This window comes from Onychomys torridus, chromosome 16, assembly GCF_903995425.1.
Source record: "Onychomys torridus chromosome 16, mOncTor1.1, whole genome shotgun sequence".
In the NCBI taxonomy this organism is placed as follows: Eukaryota; Metazoa; Chordata; class Mammalia; order Rodentia; family Cricetidae; genus Onychomys; species Onychomys torridus.
Window position 1 is genome coordinate 2,910,182 of NC_050458.1, and position 14,843 is coordinate 2,925,024.

The window sequence follows — 14,843 nt, forward strand, 5'->3', positions numbered from 1 at the left end:
TGTAACATATTTTTTTTTGTTGTTTACAAAGGCATGTTGCTTTGAAATATTTTCTTTATAGTTTTTTCTTCGTAAGTACTACATTCCGTTAGTTCTTTTTTGTTTGTTTGTTTCTTTTTTTTTTTCTAGATATGGTTTCTTTGTGTAGCCCAGGCAGACCTGGAACAACCTCTGTAGAAATCCACTTGCCTCTGCTTCCTGAGTGCTGGGACTAAAGGTGTGCAGGTCACTGCCTGGCTAATAATTACAAAACGTAGTACATTTAGATACTGCTAAGATAAGTGCAGTTGGAAGCCAGTAACCCACTAGATAAAACAAACCACTCAGTTGGTGATTGAAATCAAAATCCACACAAAGGCCGAGAGTTCTTTTGAGTACTTTTTAGATTATTGCAGTTGAACACACTGGTTATGTCTTCAGTCAGTTCTGTTCCCAGTGTTTTCTCTTTCCCACGTCATACAGACTGTTCCATGTGGAGTAAAAGTTCACATTCTAGATTTCTTGACAGTAGGTAGATGATGTTGTGTGTGTAATCCATTTTATAGCATAAAGAACATTGGAAATACTCTTAGTATGTTTTGAGTTAGCAATTAGAGTGTATGTAAATGAGCAAAAATGGTTTGTACTTTTTATGTAAAACTATTTCTAAATTGAACTGTAAATTCTGTATGAAACTTTAATCAGGTAAGTTGATATTTCCAAAATATGTGATTAAATAACATTAAAAATTCATTCTTCTATTTGAATTTATTTTTTTTTATTTGAAATTTTGGGTTGTGTTTTATCTTTCATTCTGAACTTGATGGTTTTGAAACATAAACTTTAAAAACCTCTGTGTTTGCTTAGTAGTTGTCATCAGTTTAATATTTAGTTCCCTTGTCTCAGAAACAAATTGAAGTATGTCAGATGTGACAAGACTCAGTGGTCAGTAATACTTGATAGACATCTTGATTAATTATTTTAAATTTGTAGTTATCTGTTCCTAAAATATAAGGCTATTTCATGGTCATTAAAGAGTGGCCAGTGGATAATGTGGAAGCATAATCTTTTTGCTAGTATCAGTTTTAATCCTTAGTCCCATGTAGATGTTTCATCCACGGTGTTTTTAGATACCTGTTGGATTTCCAGATGAATGTTCAGAACAGAGCAACATATTTCCAAATGTATTTTTTAAAATTTCAGTTTGAGTATTCTATGTAGAAAGATGTGTTTATTGTGGACATGCACTGAGGTATTTCCTTACTGAACTGGACCTTTGGTAACTAGCTCAAAGTCGAAACCCTGCATTGTTAGTATTTCAGTAGCCTGTGTAAGTTTCTCTCTTTTATGGTTTATCATTAGCCTGATTCTAATAGTGGCTTAGTTTTAGCTGTTCTGTGTATAGTACAGGTATCATATATTACATTTTGACTGATTTATGTCACGCAATGCTTGTGAAATATACCCAGACAGTAGAATATAGTTTTGAAATTAATTATTATTGTTGTTGTTACATGAACATTTATATGTTCTTGATCTGAAATTTTATTCATTTGTATTAATTTTTCTTATTCCTTTGCCATTTCCCCTTATGCTTAAGTTATGCCATCTACTAAATATTTTTCAACTAACCATGATGCAACAGGGCACTGTGCTATGTGTGAGTTTGGGGAAAAACTGTAGTAGAATACAGAGGGCATGACTTGTCATGTATCTCTGGAAAATTACGTAATAGCGGAGAAGACACTAAAAAGCAATCACCTTTAAATTTACAAGTATGAATCACTCTGCTCTGTGTGTTTGAGAAAGGAGAATGTTTCTTCAGTTATCAGGGACAGCTTAAGAGAAGAGGTTCTGACCCTTCCATGACTGAGGGAAGTTTCTGCCATCACAGGATGTACGGTGGGCCAAACTCTGCAAAGTCACTTGAACCTTTGATTTGTGTAGGAATACAGTTATCTATACTTTTTAATATCAACAGTTAAAGGCAGTTAAGCTAGTTAATCATATATTTATTAGCTCTATTTGTTTTTGATGAGGTTTTAAAACTTGCAATGCAGTTTCAAATCACTTTTCTTCAGTACTTGTTTAAAAATGTTTTTTATTTGTTTATTTTTATTGTTAAGACAGGGTTTCAGTCTGTAGCCCAGGCTGTTCTGGAACTGAGAGTGATCCTCCTGCCTCTGTCTCTTGAGTGCTGGGATTACAAGCATGAGCCCCCATGCCCAGGCAAAGTGTGAGCTTTATTTACTAAGGTACATGCGGCATGTTTGAAGGTTGAGTGCATAGAGCTGTTACTTGAGGTGCAGCCGTTTCTTGGGTGGTGGTGTTTGGGCCCTCACAGTGCTCTAGACTTTTTGGGATACAGTGTCTGGAGGGTCACCACCATATGAGTGCTAGGAACAGAACTCAGATCCTCTTAAAGACCAGCCAGTGCTCTTAACTGCTAACTCAACTCTCCATGGTTCCTTCTTTAAACTTCATTTGTGTCTTTTATGTGTGTGGTTGTTTTGAAGGTATTTTTATGATAGAATCTAAAGGAATATTTCTAATTAGATGCTAAAATTTAAAAATACATCTCATCTAGAATTTGCAAGCTTCTTCACTAAAAATACATAAAAAAAATGTCCTGGCTTGTTTTAGTTCAACTTGATACAAGCTAGAGTCATTAGAGGAGAAAATGCCTCCATAAGTGTGGTGGGTATTGTGTTCCCCGAAATAAACATATCTGGGGTCAGAGAACAGACAGCCACTAGAACAGAGCCAGAAATGGTGGCTAGAAAATGGGAAGAGTAAGCCATAACAGAAGTTGGGCGGTGGTGGTACACACCTTTAATCCCAGCACTTGGGAGACAGAGCTAGCCAGATCTCTGAGTTCAAGCCACGTTAGAAACAGCTAAGCATGGTGACCCATGCCTCTAATCCCAGAAACCCGACCTTTAATCCCAGGGAGTGGGGGCAGAAAGAAAAAGGTATATAAGATGTGAGGACCAGGAACTAAAGAGAAAAGAGCATGTAGTGAGTAAAGCATTCGGTTGGTTAAGTGTTCAGGCTTTGGAGCAACACAGTTCAGCTGAGATTCATGTGGAGGAGGACTCAGAAGCTTCCAGCCTGAGGAAACAGGATCACCTGAGGAACTAGCAAGGTGAGATAGCTGTGGCTTGTTCTGCTTCTCTGATCTTCCAGCAATCACCCCAATAACTGGCCTCGGGTTTGAGTTTTATTAATAAGAACTTTTAAGATTCCTACTACACATAAGATGGGCTGTAGGCAAGCTTGTGGAGCATTTTCCTAGTGATTGATGGATGGTGCCATCCCTGGGCTTGTGGCCCTGGATTCTATAAGAAAACAGGCTGAGCAAGCCATGATGAGCAAGCCAGTAAGCAACACTCCTCCATGGCCTCTGCATCAGCTCCTGTTTCCAGGTTCCTGTCTGTTTTTGAGTTCCTGTCCTGACTTCCTTCAGTGATGAACAGTGATGTGCAAGTATAAGGCAAATAAGCCCTTTCCTCTCCAAGTTTCTTTGGTCATGGTGTTTCATTGCAATAATTATAACTTTTACTAAGCAAGGAGTGTGGGTGGCTTGGTTAGCTTGTCCTTTTTAAAGAGTAATTTGAGCATGTATCCCTGTTGTTTTTCTATAGATTCATTTTTTAGAATGTTTATTTAATTAAATTCCTTTTTAGCTTGTTTTCAAGTTACAGTTATGTTCTGGAGCATAAGAGCTCCAGGTATGAAGAAACCAGTCATGATTCAAAAAACGATTAAATTCTGAATATAAGACTAATATAATTTCTAAGTTGGTGGACTTAAAGATTTATATTAAAAAGAACAAACAACACACAAAGCTGCCTCTTGAGAGCACTGCAGTCTTCTTGAGAAAAGTGCACTTCTGATACAGTTCTGTGAATTTGCATGAACTTTGAATGCTGGAATTTACAAAGTGTGCATGTATACCATTCCCATGACAAAATCCTATGTGTCCTTGAGGTTGCAGAAAGGACACTGCCACAAAAAAGTGTTCTTCCCATGTCTATGAAAGCAGCAACTGTAACAAGACCTGAAAACCCTTCATCCATCTCTGGAATTTAAACTTGGCTTAGCCAGGGTGAGTGTAGTTGTTTGTAGGCCTGACTAAAGTTACAAATTCTAAAACGCAAGTCAGCTGTCTGATGCGTAGAAGTCAATGAATTTAACGTTATTTACCAACCTGATAAATTTTCAGTAGAATCCCATCAATGTTCTTTGGTACATTAAAGATTGTTTTCATCTTAGCTTTAGTAGAACTGTAGATTTACTTCCTAGGTGTATATATATATGCCTTTTCCATCTACCCTTGGACTCTGTAGGATGTGGTCTTTTGTTCCAGGTTTCAACCATGTTATACATAACAATAATTCTTTGTTGTATTTTTAAGTAGCATCTTGTATGTGGATAGGCCTTATTTTGTTTCTCAATTCACATTTAAAAAATGAATTCAGAATAGCAATTATAAGTATATTACAAGAGAAAGCTCTGGTCTTGTCCATAGTCCATGACAACAACATATTTGTATTACACTTTCCCACTTACACATTTTAAAGAAATTATAAGTAATTGACTTGCATTTTTATTTGCACAGACAATTCATACATTTTATAGTGATGTTTGTCTACTTTAAGATTATATTAATGCAAGGTTATATTATGAATCTTTAAAAGTTATTTTTAGCTGGGCGGTGGGTGGTTGCACACGCCTTTAATCCTAGCACTTGGGAGGCAGAGCCAGGTGGATCTCTGTGAGTTCGAGGCCAGCCTGGGCTACCAAGTGAGTTCCAGGAAAGGTGCAAAGCTACACAGAGAAACCCTGTCTTGAAAAACCAAAACCAACCAAACAAAAAAAACAAACAACCCTCCCCCTCCAAAACAAACAAAAAAGTTATTTTTAATATACAATGTAATAGCTTAAAAATAATCTTATTAGCATATATTATCAAAATAGCAATTTTCCTGATGACAAAATAGCAAATTTCCTAAATCCTTTGAGTTGGTCAATATTTCCCCTCCCTTATTCTTCTGAATTTGTTTGTTCTTTGCTTCATTTGTACCCTTCTGCTCCCAATAATTCCTTCTCCACTGATAAAGTCTTGTTTTTTTTTCTCTTTTTGAAACAAGGCCTTTATTTCTCTGACTGTTCTGGAATTCACTATGTGGGCCAGGCTAGCTTTGAACTCTGAGATCCGTCTGCTTCTGCCTTCCAAGTGCTAGACTTAAAGGCATGTACCACTACATCCGGCTTATAAAATGTTTTCATTTCTTTTTTTTTTTTTCAGAGCTGAGGCCCGAACCCAGGGCCTTGCGCTTGCTAGGCAAGTGCTCTACTACTGAGCTAAATCCCCAACCCCCTGTTTTCATTTCTTAATATGACAGGATACAGTGTCTACAGTGTCCTTAGCTAGCACTGGTGGTGTTGAGAGCAGGATGTTTAGATGCACTGCCCAGGACCTTGACCTTGCAATGCAGCACCATGCAGCGTTTGGAAGAGCAGCTGAGAACACACCTAACTCGAATGTAACTTAGTCAGAGGAAGCAGGTTAGCACGTGTTCATCCATTTCCAAAGTAACCGTTGTCATTGGAGTGCATAAGATCGATGCACAGTGTCTGCGTGTATGTTCATTTTTGGATCATACATATCATTTAATTTTTAGAAGAGCTAGTATGAAGCTTGAGTATGAAGTGTTATGTCAGTTAAGTAACCATTCTATAAAACAAACAAAAACCATAGTTTTTCATGGTTTAACTGGTCTTGTAAGTTAGTAAGATTTTGTATTAACTTTATTTTGGGAAAAAAAATGAACTAATCTTATTTTATTGTACATGATATGAGCAATAAGAAAAATAAATTTTGGGAATCAGTCTCTGTTTTCAACCTTTGCTTTTGGGAACTCTATATGAATCTTTATATTCAACTGTTAATGAAAATATATTTTTTAAAATTTCTGTGAAGTGTGTTTTAGAGTGGGTGATCATTCCTGCAGTGTGCATACGGCAGACATTTAATGCTATTTGTTGGAAATTGAACGGATATTTCTTGGCATGCAATAGGAAGAACCACACTGCTGAATTTCCTTTTTATGTATTGAAAGCAAGAATTTTAAAAATAAAAATTATATTGGCACAGAAATTTGATTGCCTCTGTATTATAATTTGACAGGAAATGGCAGATCACAATCTTTTAAATTATAATTAGGGTATATTCATTTAAAGTATTTGCTACTATGCAATTAAGATCTACTTGTTTCTATTTCCATCAATTTATCCTGGAATTTGTCCAAGTTGAGTTTTAATGAGTTTTTTTTTTTTATCCCACTAGTTACACTAGGATTTATTTTTCCATAGAGAGTTTAAGAGTAATGTTTGAATTCATAGTTTTTAAATCTATTTTGTAAAATGAACATATATTCAGACCAAGATTTCTGTATATGAACGCTAGACATTTGCCAAATTAATCCCTTTATATTAACCAACAGAACTATTAAAATACAGCATAGTGATATTTTAAGACAAGTCTAGAATTTGTTAGCTGCTTTTGTATGCTTTTAGATTGAGTTGTTTTGTTTTAAATAAATGCGTAGTGGTATAAATCACAAGGAAAAGTCACACTTTATTATATAATATATTTGCACTGACATTTTAAAGAGTCCCCCAAGGAACTTAAAGTTGTAAAATCTATTGATCTTTATAATTTTCTGAAGCAAAGATAGAATAACATGAAGATTTGGTGAATGGGGTAGTAGAAACACCAACATTTGTTACTTTCACTTGCTTGGTAACCTCTGAAATATAATTTAAACTTGACAAAAGAAAGAGAAAAGCCTTCTCTATGGATAGTGTTTACTCACAACAGTCGGTACATTGTGTCAGTTACTGTGTGTTGCCAAATCACTTTAAGTTTGTTTAGTTTAGTTTAAATACTAATTTAAAAGAGGTGTAGTGAGCTATACTTTTGTTTATAATTGTTTTACTGAAAAAGAAAAACATTCAAAATGTCATGTGCATATGGCAAAATTACCTTCTTTTACTATGGAAAAGACGTTGCCAATGGTATTTTCTCTGATAATAATTCTGAAGAAAATTCTTCAACCTTGGCAAACAATAGAATATAGAATAATTAAATTGTTTGTGAATTTGAAAATGTTTTTTTTTCTAACCAGTGTAATCTATTGGGAATCATTTGACATTACATCTGATGGTTTGAAAGTCATTGTATTGTATAAAGTGTGTAAATTTATTCTGAGATAATGAAGTCCGATTTGTATCAAGTATCCCCTCTGTAATTTCATTTTATAGTATGGTGTTCTTTTAGGAGCATGGCGTTGGTTGTACTCCTGTGGCCAATGCTGTGTTGAGATGAAAGTGCATTGTCTAGGTTTGTGACACATTTTCATATCTTACACGAATCAGTGTTTGTGTTCCTGTTTTTTTTTTTTTTTTTTTTTCCTCCTTGACAAGGTTTCTCTGTGTAGCTTCTCACTTTATAGACCAGGCTGGCCTCAAACTCAGAGAGCCACCTGCCTCTGCCTCCAGAGTGCTGGGATTAAAGGCGTGCGCCACCATGTCTGGCACTTGGGGGTTTTGTAATTGCTTCTTGAATCTAATTCGAATTAATGGTGCTAGATACCCTTTTGGTAATACGGGGTCAAGTGCTGGGATTAAAGGCGTAACACCTGGCTTGTGTTCTTTATTAGTGTTAGTAATAATAGGATTTTTATTTGTCCAGGAATCCAAATGGAAATCTGAGAAAGTAGTAAAGAGAAGCAGCTGTTTGTTTTGAAACTCTCAGGAAATGAAAAAAAAAAATTTAGAAAAGGGTCCACATTAGAATAAATACTGTTTCGTGAGTTCTGTTTGATTTTATATTTTCTCATTCTGATGACCAAAGTTCTTTTTATTTGGTGTAAAGTATCTAGTGTGCAGTGTACATTTATTTTCTGGTTCATTCACTTTAGTGCCTTAACTGTTGGATTTTTGAGACAGGACAGTCTTGGCTGTTCTGGAACTCGAGCTGTAGCCCAGGCTGGCCTCGATTCACAGAGATGTGCCTGCCTCTGCCTCCTGAGTGCTGGCATGAAAGGCATGCGCCACCACTGCCTGGCATACCTTAATTTTTATGGCAAAGCATGATCAAGACTGTGGATTGAAGGGTAAATTTAGGTAGAATTCTTTGATGCTAATGAATGTTGGAGAGTTGTGGGGACTTGTGGTGGCTATCTTAATGTGTAACTGGGTATTTTATTGTCTGGCATGCCAATTAAGAGGTGGGCCATTCTAGTGCTTATCTTTCCATTGCTGTTTTGACTTTTTCTTTCTGAGGGAGGGTAATGGCCACGTAAAACCGTGTTCCTGGGATGTTATAGGGGGTTTCTCTCCTTTCTTTTAAAGCAAATGTTAGCATTTTAATAATTTAATAGTACACAATTCAGTGCTTTTCAGTATTTTTATAATGTCGCAATTATCCTCCCTCTTTAATTAAAAAATTTTAGAACTGCAAAAAATAAAAAATCACGAGTATGGGAACTGGTTCAGATAGTAAAGTGCTTGCTGCACATGAGGATCTGAGTTCTGATCCATAGAACACATATCATTTGGATATGTTGATACATTCCTGGAAATACCAACTTCATTGATGGGACTGGAAGGTGGCGGGGGGTGGGGGGTGGGTTGGGGGTGGGTTGGGGGGGGGGGGGCTGTGGGAGGAGCATCCTTGGGGCTTGCTGGCCACTACACTCAGTCTAGCCGAATTAGTGAGTTTCGGGTTCAGTGAGAGGCCATCTCAGAAAGTAAAATGTAGAGTGAAGACACCTGACATTAGCTTGTGGCTTCACTCTCAACACACATGTACACATGTATAAAAATACATGAACAATATACATGAGTATATATATATGCACATACTTGCATACCATACACAACCATCTTTAATGTATACCTTTTTCCCTTTTGTAGCATAATTTCTCTGTGTTGTGTATAAACACTATTCACTTACTTATTTGTATTGTTTTTTTCTACTTTTATGTATAGGACCAAAAGATCTCAGACCGTTATAACTGAAGGTATTTTTGAACTCCCACATCTCACAGTTCAAGCAACAAGAGCACAGACCCTTCTGCTGCAAGCGATATATCAGAGTTGGTCTCATGCTGGAAACACCAGCTCTTCAACAGTGAATGAAGCTTTGATGACTGAAGTCTTCCAGACTACAGGTAAGAGCATGCTTTTCCTCATAAGGAAAGTCTATTTTGGAGGTGACTAATATTTAAATCCCTGTGTCCAACATGCTCAACTTAAGGTATATTTCTATGAAAGTAGATATTTACTTGACTGATATTTATACATTTTTACAAACCACTCATCATTTCATGGCATCTAGACTGATTTCTTAAATTGGCAATTCTAAGTAATATTCCACAGTGCACATGAATGTTCTGGTGTCTCTGTTTATTTGCTAGGTCATATATGTCTAGACATATATCCATTTCTTTTGGAGTTTCTGGTTTATTGAAATAAGTTTTTAAATTATTCTTCAATGGTCCTTTATACCTCATTTGTGTCTGCTGTGATGTACCCTTTTCCATCTCTAATATTTGTCTTCACTATTTCATTTTGTTAGTTTGGTTAGAGTGTGCCAATCTTGTGTATCATTTTAAAGATCCACCTCTTTGTTTCATTGATTTTTTTTTTTAAACACTATTTTAACTACTTTTTACCATTTATTATTTCTTTCCATCTTGTGGGTTTGGGTTTGACCTGTTTTTGGGTTTCTAAGACCTTAGTTACATGTGTATGCTATTTAGTTGAGTTCTTTCTTACTTAAGTATAGCTACTCATATCTATAAAGTTGTCTCTGAGAACCACTTTTGCTGTTTAAGTTAGATTTTCTTTGATTCTAGGAATTGTTTCCTCTGTCATCTTCTTTAGTGATGTACTTGTCATTCCAAAATCAAATTTTCAATTTCTATGTGTTTTTGTAATTTCTTTTGCTGTTTGGTTATAATTTTATTCAATTATGATACAATAAAGGTCATGAGTTTTAGTATTTTTGTCTTTGTTTGGCCTCAGTGTGATGTATTTTAGAGAAAGTTTCATAAGCTTTCTGGTATAAAGTCTCTTCTAGGTAGATTTCTATGAGGAGGATTGGTAAGGGCTCTAGCTCACTAGGTGTCATTACCATGGCAGTAGACAGGAGGACATCTGTCTGTCGTCTTTTGTTCTCTTTCCAGGCTGGCCTCACACTTGGGATCCTCCTTGCATTGCTTCTTGAGTGCCAGGATTGTATGTGTGCAGTCTTGCTGAGCCTCTCTCTTCTCTTATGGCGTCGAGTCACAGGCTACTTTGATGGTACTGTCATTTCTTTTCACATCATGCTGGGCATGCAGTTCAAGTTCATGACCTGGTGAAGTTTCTGTCCTCCCAGTACCTCACAGAGGGGTGAAACTCCAGGTCGTCAACCCTTGTAGAATATACTGGCATCATATGCAAACTCTAGCTGAGTTTCCATGTCCATGTAAGCTCACTCTGTTTCAAGGCCATTCAAAAATTTATTATTTCTTTCATTTTTGAGATTATACTACAGTTATATCATTTCTCCCTCCTTGTTGTCTTTCAAATTTTTCATTAGTTGTCATATTAATGTCTGTATGTGTCTGTACAAACATATTCCTAACCTGCTCAGTCTGTATAGTGTTACTTGTATGTATGTTTTCAGGGTATTTGGTATTGGATAATCAGTTCGTGGGTGCTTCTGAATTCTGAGGTTGACTGAGGCTGTTCATGAAAGTTGTATTATAATTGAAATTACTTTATTTTTCACATTTATATCTCAAGTGATATTCTCTCTGGAATTCTTGTTTGCTTTACTCTTTATCTTACTGCCTATGGTATTCATGAAATATTAAAATTTTTATTTTCGTGAATTGGTTCAGATAACTTAAAAATGGTTAGTAGACTTAAGGGTATTGATTTTCCTTTATAATGTTTCTTTTTTTCTAAGCAAATTTACTTTGTCTTTCCCTTTATGAATTTATAATATGTGCTGTAACATAAAAAGAAGCTTTTTGGAAATTTTCCTAAAGGGATGATAGCTCAAGTATTAAAGAAGTCTTCCAGACAAATGGCAATAATTCAATGTTTTGTAAGCTGGTGTATCATAAGATCTTAGTTTAGTGGAACTAATGTTTTATAGACTGAGGAATTGGGCAAATGGGAATGTTAGAAAATGTTACCTCTTTTCTAAGTACCTGAAAAAAAAAAGAAACAAGTCATCTAAAACACTTAAAGTAGTGTGGGGCCCACAGAGCTTCCTAGTGAGAGCTGAGCTTGCTTTACCCCGCAGGGCTGCATTAGGGGATGGCTTGACTATGTGCATGGTCACCAGGTGTCTGGGAGGGTCTGCACTTGGCTGTGCTGGGGGAGGTCCTTTATTCCACTCCTTGGCATTCCTTTCAAAGCCCTTTAGTAGAGATAGAAGTGGCTGGTGAGTTTTGACCCAGGCCTTCCCGAGGCTATCCTATGTTTCTAACTGTCTCTCTTCTATATTTTTATGTATATATTCCTCATTCCTCCTTGCTCAAGAGTACCCTGGGGGGAAAAGTCAGGGCAGGCACCCCACAAAATAAATGGAAGAAAACTTACCTAAAATAGATTTTGAAAGCTAATTTCCAAGCTGATAGTTTCGTTATTTCATTCCCTCCGCATGGCAATCTATTTCTGTGCATTTCAGTGCTAATAGAGTATTTATAAAAGTGTGCCACCAAATTACCTTGCTGAAGATCCCAAAAGTGTATGTATATATTTCAGGTATTGTGTTTCAGCATTTTACGATCTTGTGTATGAGAACTGTCAATAAATTATGCTTTGTTAAGCTTTGGTTAATATAGTTTGTTGATGCATGCAATCCTCTGCCTTTCAACTAGTTCATTATTACTACATTGATAAAAGATGTCATACTTAAATTCTTAAAATCTGGAAGAAAAACATTTTCCCAACCTCCAGTTGACTGTCACTTTCCATCGTCTTCATTTGCCTCTAGCCTGCGTACTCCTTGTCTCGAGGTCTCCATTGTCCCTCGTGGACAGTTGCTGACAAACGGTAGGGTGTTCCTCCATGTCTGGCCCTTTCTTCTGTTTTTACTGTGCATTGTTCTAGTCACAGCCCCTCGTCTATGATTGCTATTTCCAATCTAGTCTTTCCCCTTGATTTAATACAAAGCTAATTATCGTCGACTTGTTCTTGACAAAATTCCATTGTTTAATCTGTTCCCATCTACGTTTGTCCTCATGTCAGAAAGGCTGCTACCTTATTTCTTTCCTCTCTTCCTTTGCCTTGGACAGATTTTTTTTTTTTTTTTTTTTTTTTTGAGATAGGGTTTCTCAGTGTGGCCCTGACTGTCTCAAGAATTCATTCTGTAGACCAGTCTGGCCTCGAACTCACAAAGATGTACCTGATCCTGACACCTAGGTGCTGGGACTAAAGGCGTGTGCCACCACTGTCCATCCTGGACAGATTAATTTTACCATGCAAGTCACCTTCTCAGCAGGTTTTAATATATTCATAGTATTGTGTCCATAGCTCTTATCGGCTTTAAAGTACTACTCCTGAAAGAACTGTACTTTTACCCAATCCTCTAGTCCTTTAGCTATAGGCAGACTAATGTAGTGTTTGTTTGTTTGAATTTTTCTACTCTTGACAATTCACATAAATAGAACTGATAAAACACTTTTGTGTGTATGCACACGTGTATGACTAAGATTTTAGCATACCAGATGCAGAGATCCACGGCCAGGTGCCAAGCTGAGCTCCAGGAGTCCAATTGATGAGAGAGAGGAGGGATTCTATGAGCAAGGGACATGATGAGAAAATGTACAGAGACGGCCAAACAAACTAGTGGAAATGCATGAACTGTGGACCAATAGCTGAAGAGCCCCATGGTACTGGACTAGGCCCTCTGGATAGGTGAGATAGCTGTTTAGCTTGAACTGTTTAGGTGGCCCCTAGGCAGTGGGATTGGGATCCATCCTTGGTGCATGAGCCGGCTTTTTGGAGCCCAGTGCCTATGGCGGGACGCTTTGCGCAGCCTTGGTGCATGGGACAGGGGCTTGGACCTGCCTCAACTGAATGTACCAGGCTCTACTGACTCCCCATGGAAGATCTTGCCTTGGTGGAGGTGGGATGGGGTCGGTTGTGGGGGAAGGCTTGAGGGGGCAGGAGGAGGGAGGAGAGGGGAATCTGTGGTTGGTATGTAAAATGAATAGAAAATTTCTTAATAATAATAATAATAATAAAATAAATCTGAAAAAAAATTTAGCACATCATTTTCAAAGTTTACCTGTACTATAGACCGTATCATCACTTAATCCTTTTTCTATTGCTATGACAAAATAGTTTGGGTTCATTACAGTTTAAAGAGATTGGTTTTGCTCACAGCTTTGGTGGCTAGAGGTTTCAGTGTGGAGTGCATGTCCTGCTTCACTCTATCAGGGACCCTTCTGGGTGTGTCACAGGTTTTAGAGAAGCAGAAGGGAACATGGCTAGTTCCCTGGTGCAGCAGGGAGAGCTCCTTTGTCTGCAGTTCATGTTGAATGCACTTGTAAGAATCAGTTCCTCCTGAAGTCAGCAGCACCCTTCCCGTGAGCACATTACACTCTGATCTCCATTCCTTTTTAAAAGGGTTATTTATTTTTGTTTTATGTATATGAGTGTTTTCTCTGAATGTATTTAAATGTACCATGTGCATGGGTGTACCTGAGGAGACCAGAAGAGGGTGGTGGTCCCCTGGAGCTAGAGGTCATGATAGTTGTGAGCTGCTATGCGGGTGCTTGAAACTGACCCCGGGTCCTCTGCAAGAGCAGCCAGTGCTGTCAACTTCTGAGCCATCCTCTAGCTCTTGGTGGTCTCACCCTTTTACTTTTATCATTGCCTCACTGGAGACCATATTTCCAGCATGTGAAACTTGGTGGATCACACTCAAGCATGCATGCCTGTTACTGTAGAGTGCCATTGTATGTGTATTTCACATTGTGTTCATCACTTGGTATATATTTGATTGTTAATCTTGTTGACTGTTATGATACAAGTTCATACAAACACACACTGTCATTTCTCCAAAGCATATTCCTAGGAATAGAATTACTGGGAATTCTATTATTAGGAAGTCACTCTGTATTTTACCTTTTGAAGAACTGCCAAACTCTCCAAATATGTAATGGTTATACACTCTCATTGGTGTTTGTGGTGGTGTGCTAACCTCTCCACATCTTTGCCGTATTTTTATCTGTAAGGTTGGTGCTGCCGTCATTGTGGATGTCAGTCAAGTGGTGTACTTGAGGCTTAATTTTTTTCCCCATGAATAATGATGCTGAGCACATTGTTATATATCTACTTGCTATTTATATATCTTCCACTGAAAAATGTCTGAGTTCTTTGCTTTTAAAATGGTTATCCTTTTGAATTTTGTAATTCTTTTATATTTTGATTACAATACCCTTATGGTTTTCAAACATTTTCTACTACTTTATGAGTTCTTTTCATTTTTTGGAACAAGTTGTCCCAAAACCCACATACATTCATGTCCAAGCAACTTGTTATAGATTAACAGGGTGTAAGCAAGCAGGGTCTTTTTCTCAGATACTTCTTTTACAGGTAGGCTGCACATATTGTGGTTACAAAGAAAGGATCAATCACTTTATTACTTATAAGGAATCTTAAAGGAATCACAAACCTAAACTTTCATCTATGAAAAATAATCAGTCAGCTCTACTTTAAATCTTTAGGGTGCATACCTATTCATCAACAGTTTTGTATATCAGGAGATTGAGGGCAAAAATGGG

At 37.2% G+C, this 14,843-nt stretch overlaps 1 protein-coding gene across 6 annotated transcripts in view; it reads left to right on the forward strand.

The window, feature by feature from the left end:
• The window catches only part of Vps13b (vacuolar protein sorting 13 homolog B), a 553,125-nt gene that overhangs the window by 80,233 nt on the left and 458,049 nt on the right, over positions 1–14,843 (forward strand). For all 6 annotated transcript variants that reach the window (XM_036207944.1, XM_036207941.1, XM_036207943.1 and 3 more), the window contains exon 17: positions 9,040–9,221. In XM_036207944.1, the coding sequence (XP_036063837.1) occupies positions 9,040–9,221 (182 nt within the window). The remainder of the gene's footprint in view (positions 1–9,039; positions 9,222–14,843) is intronic.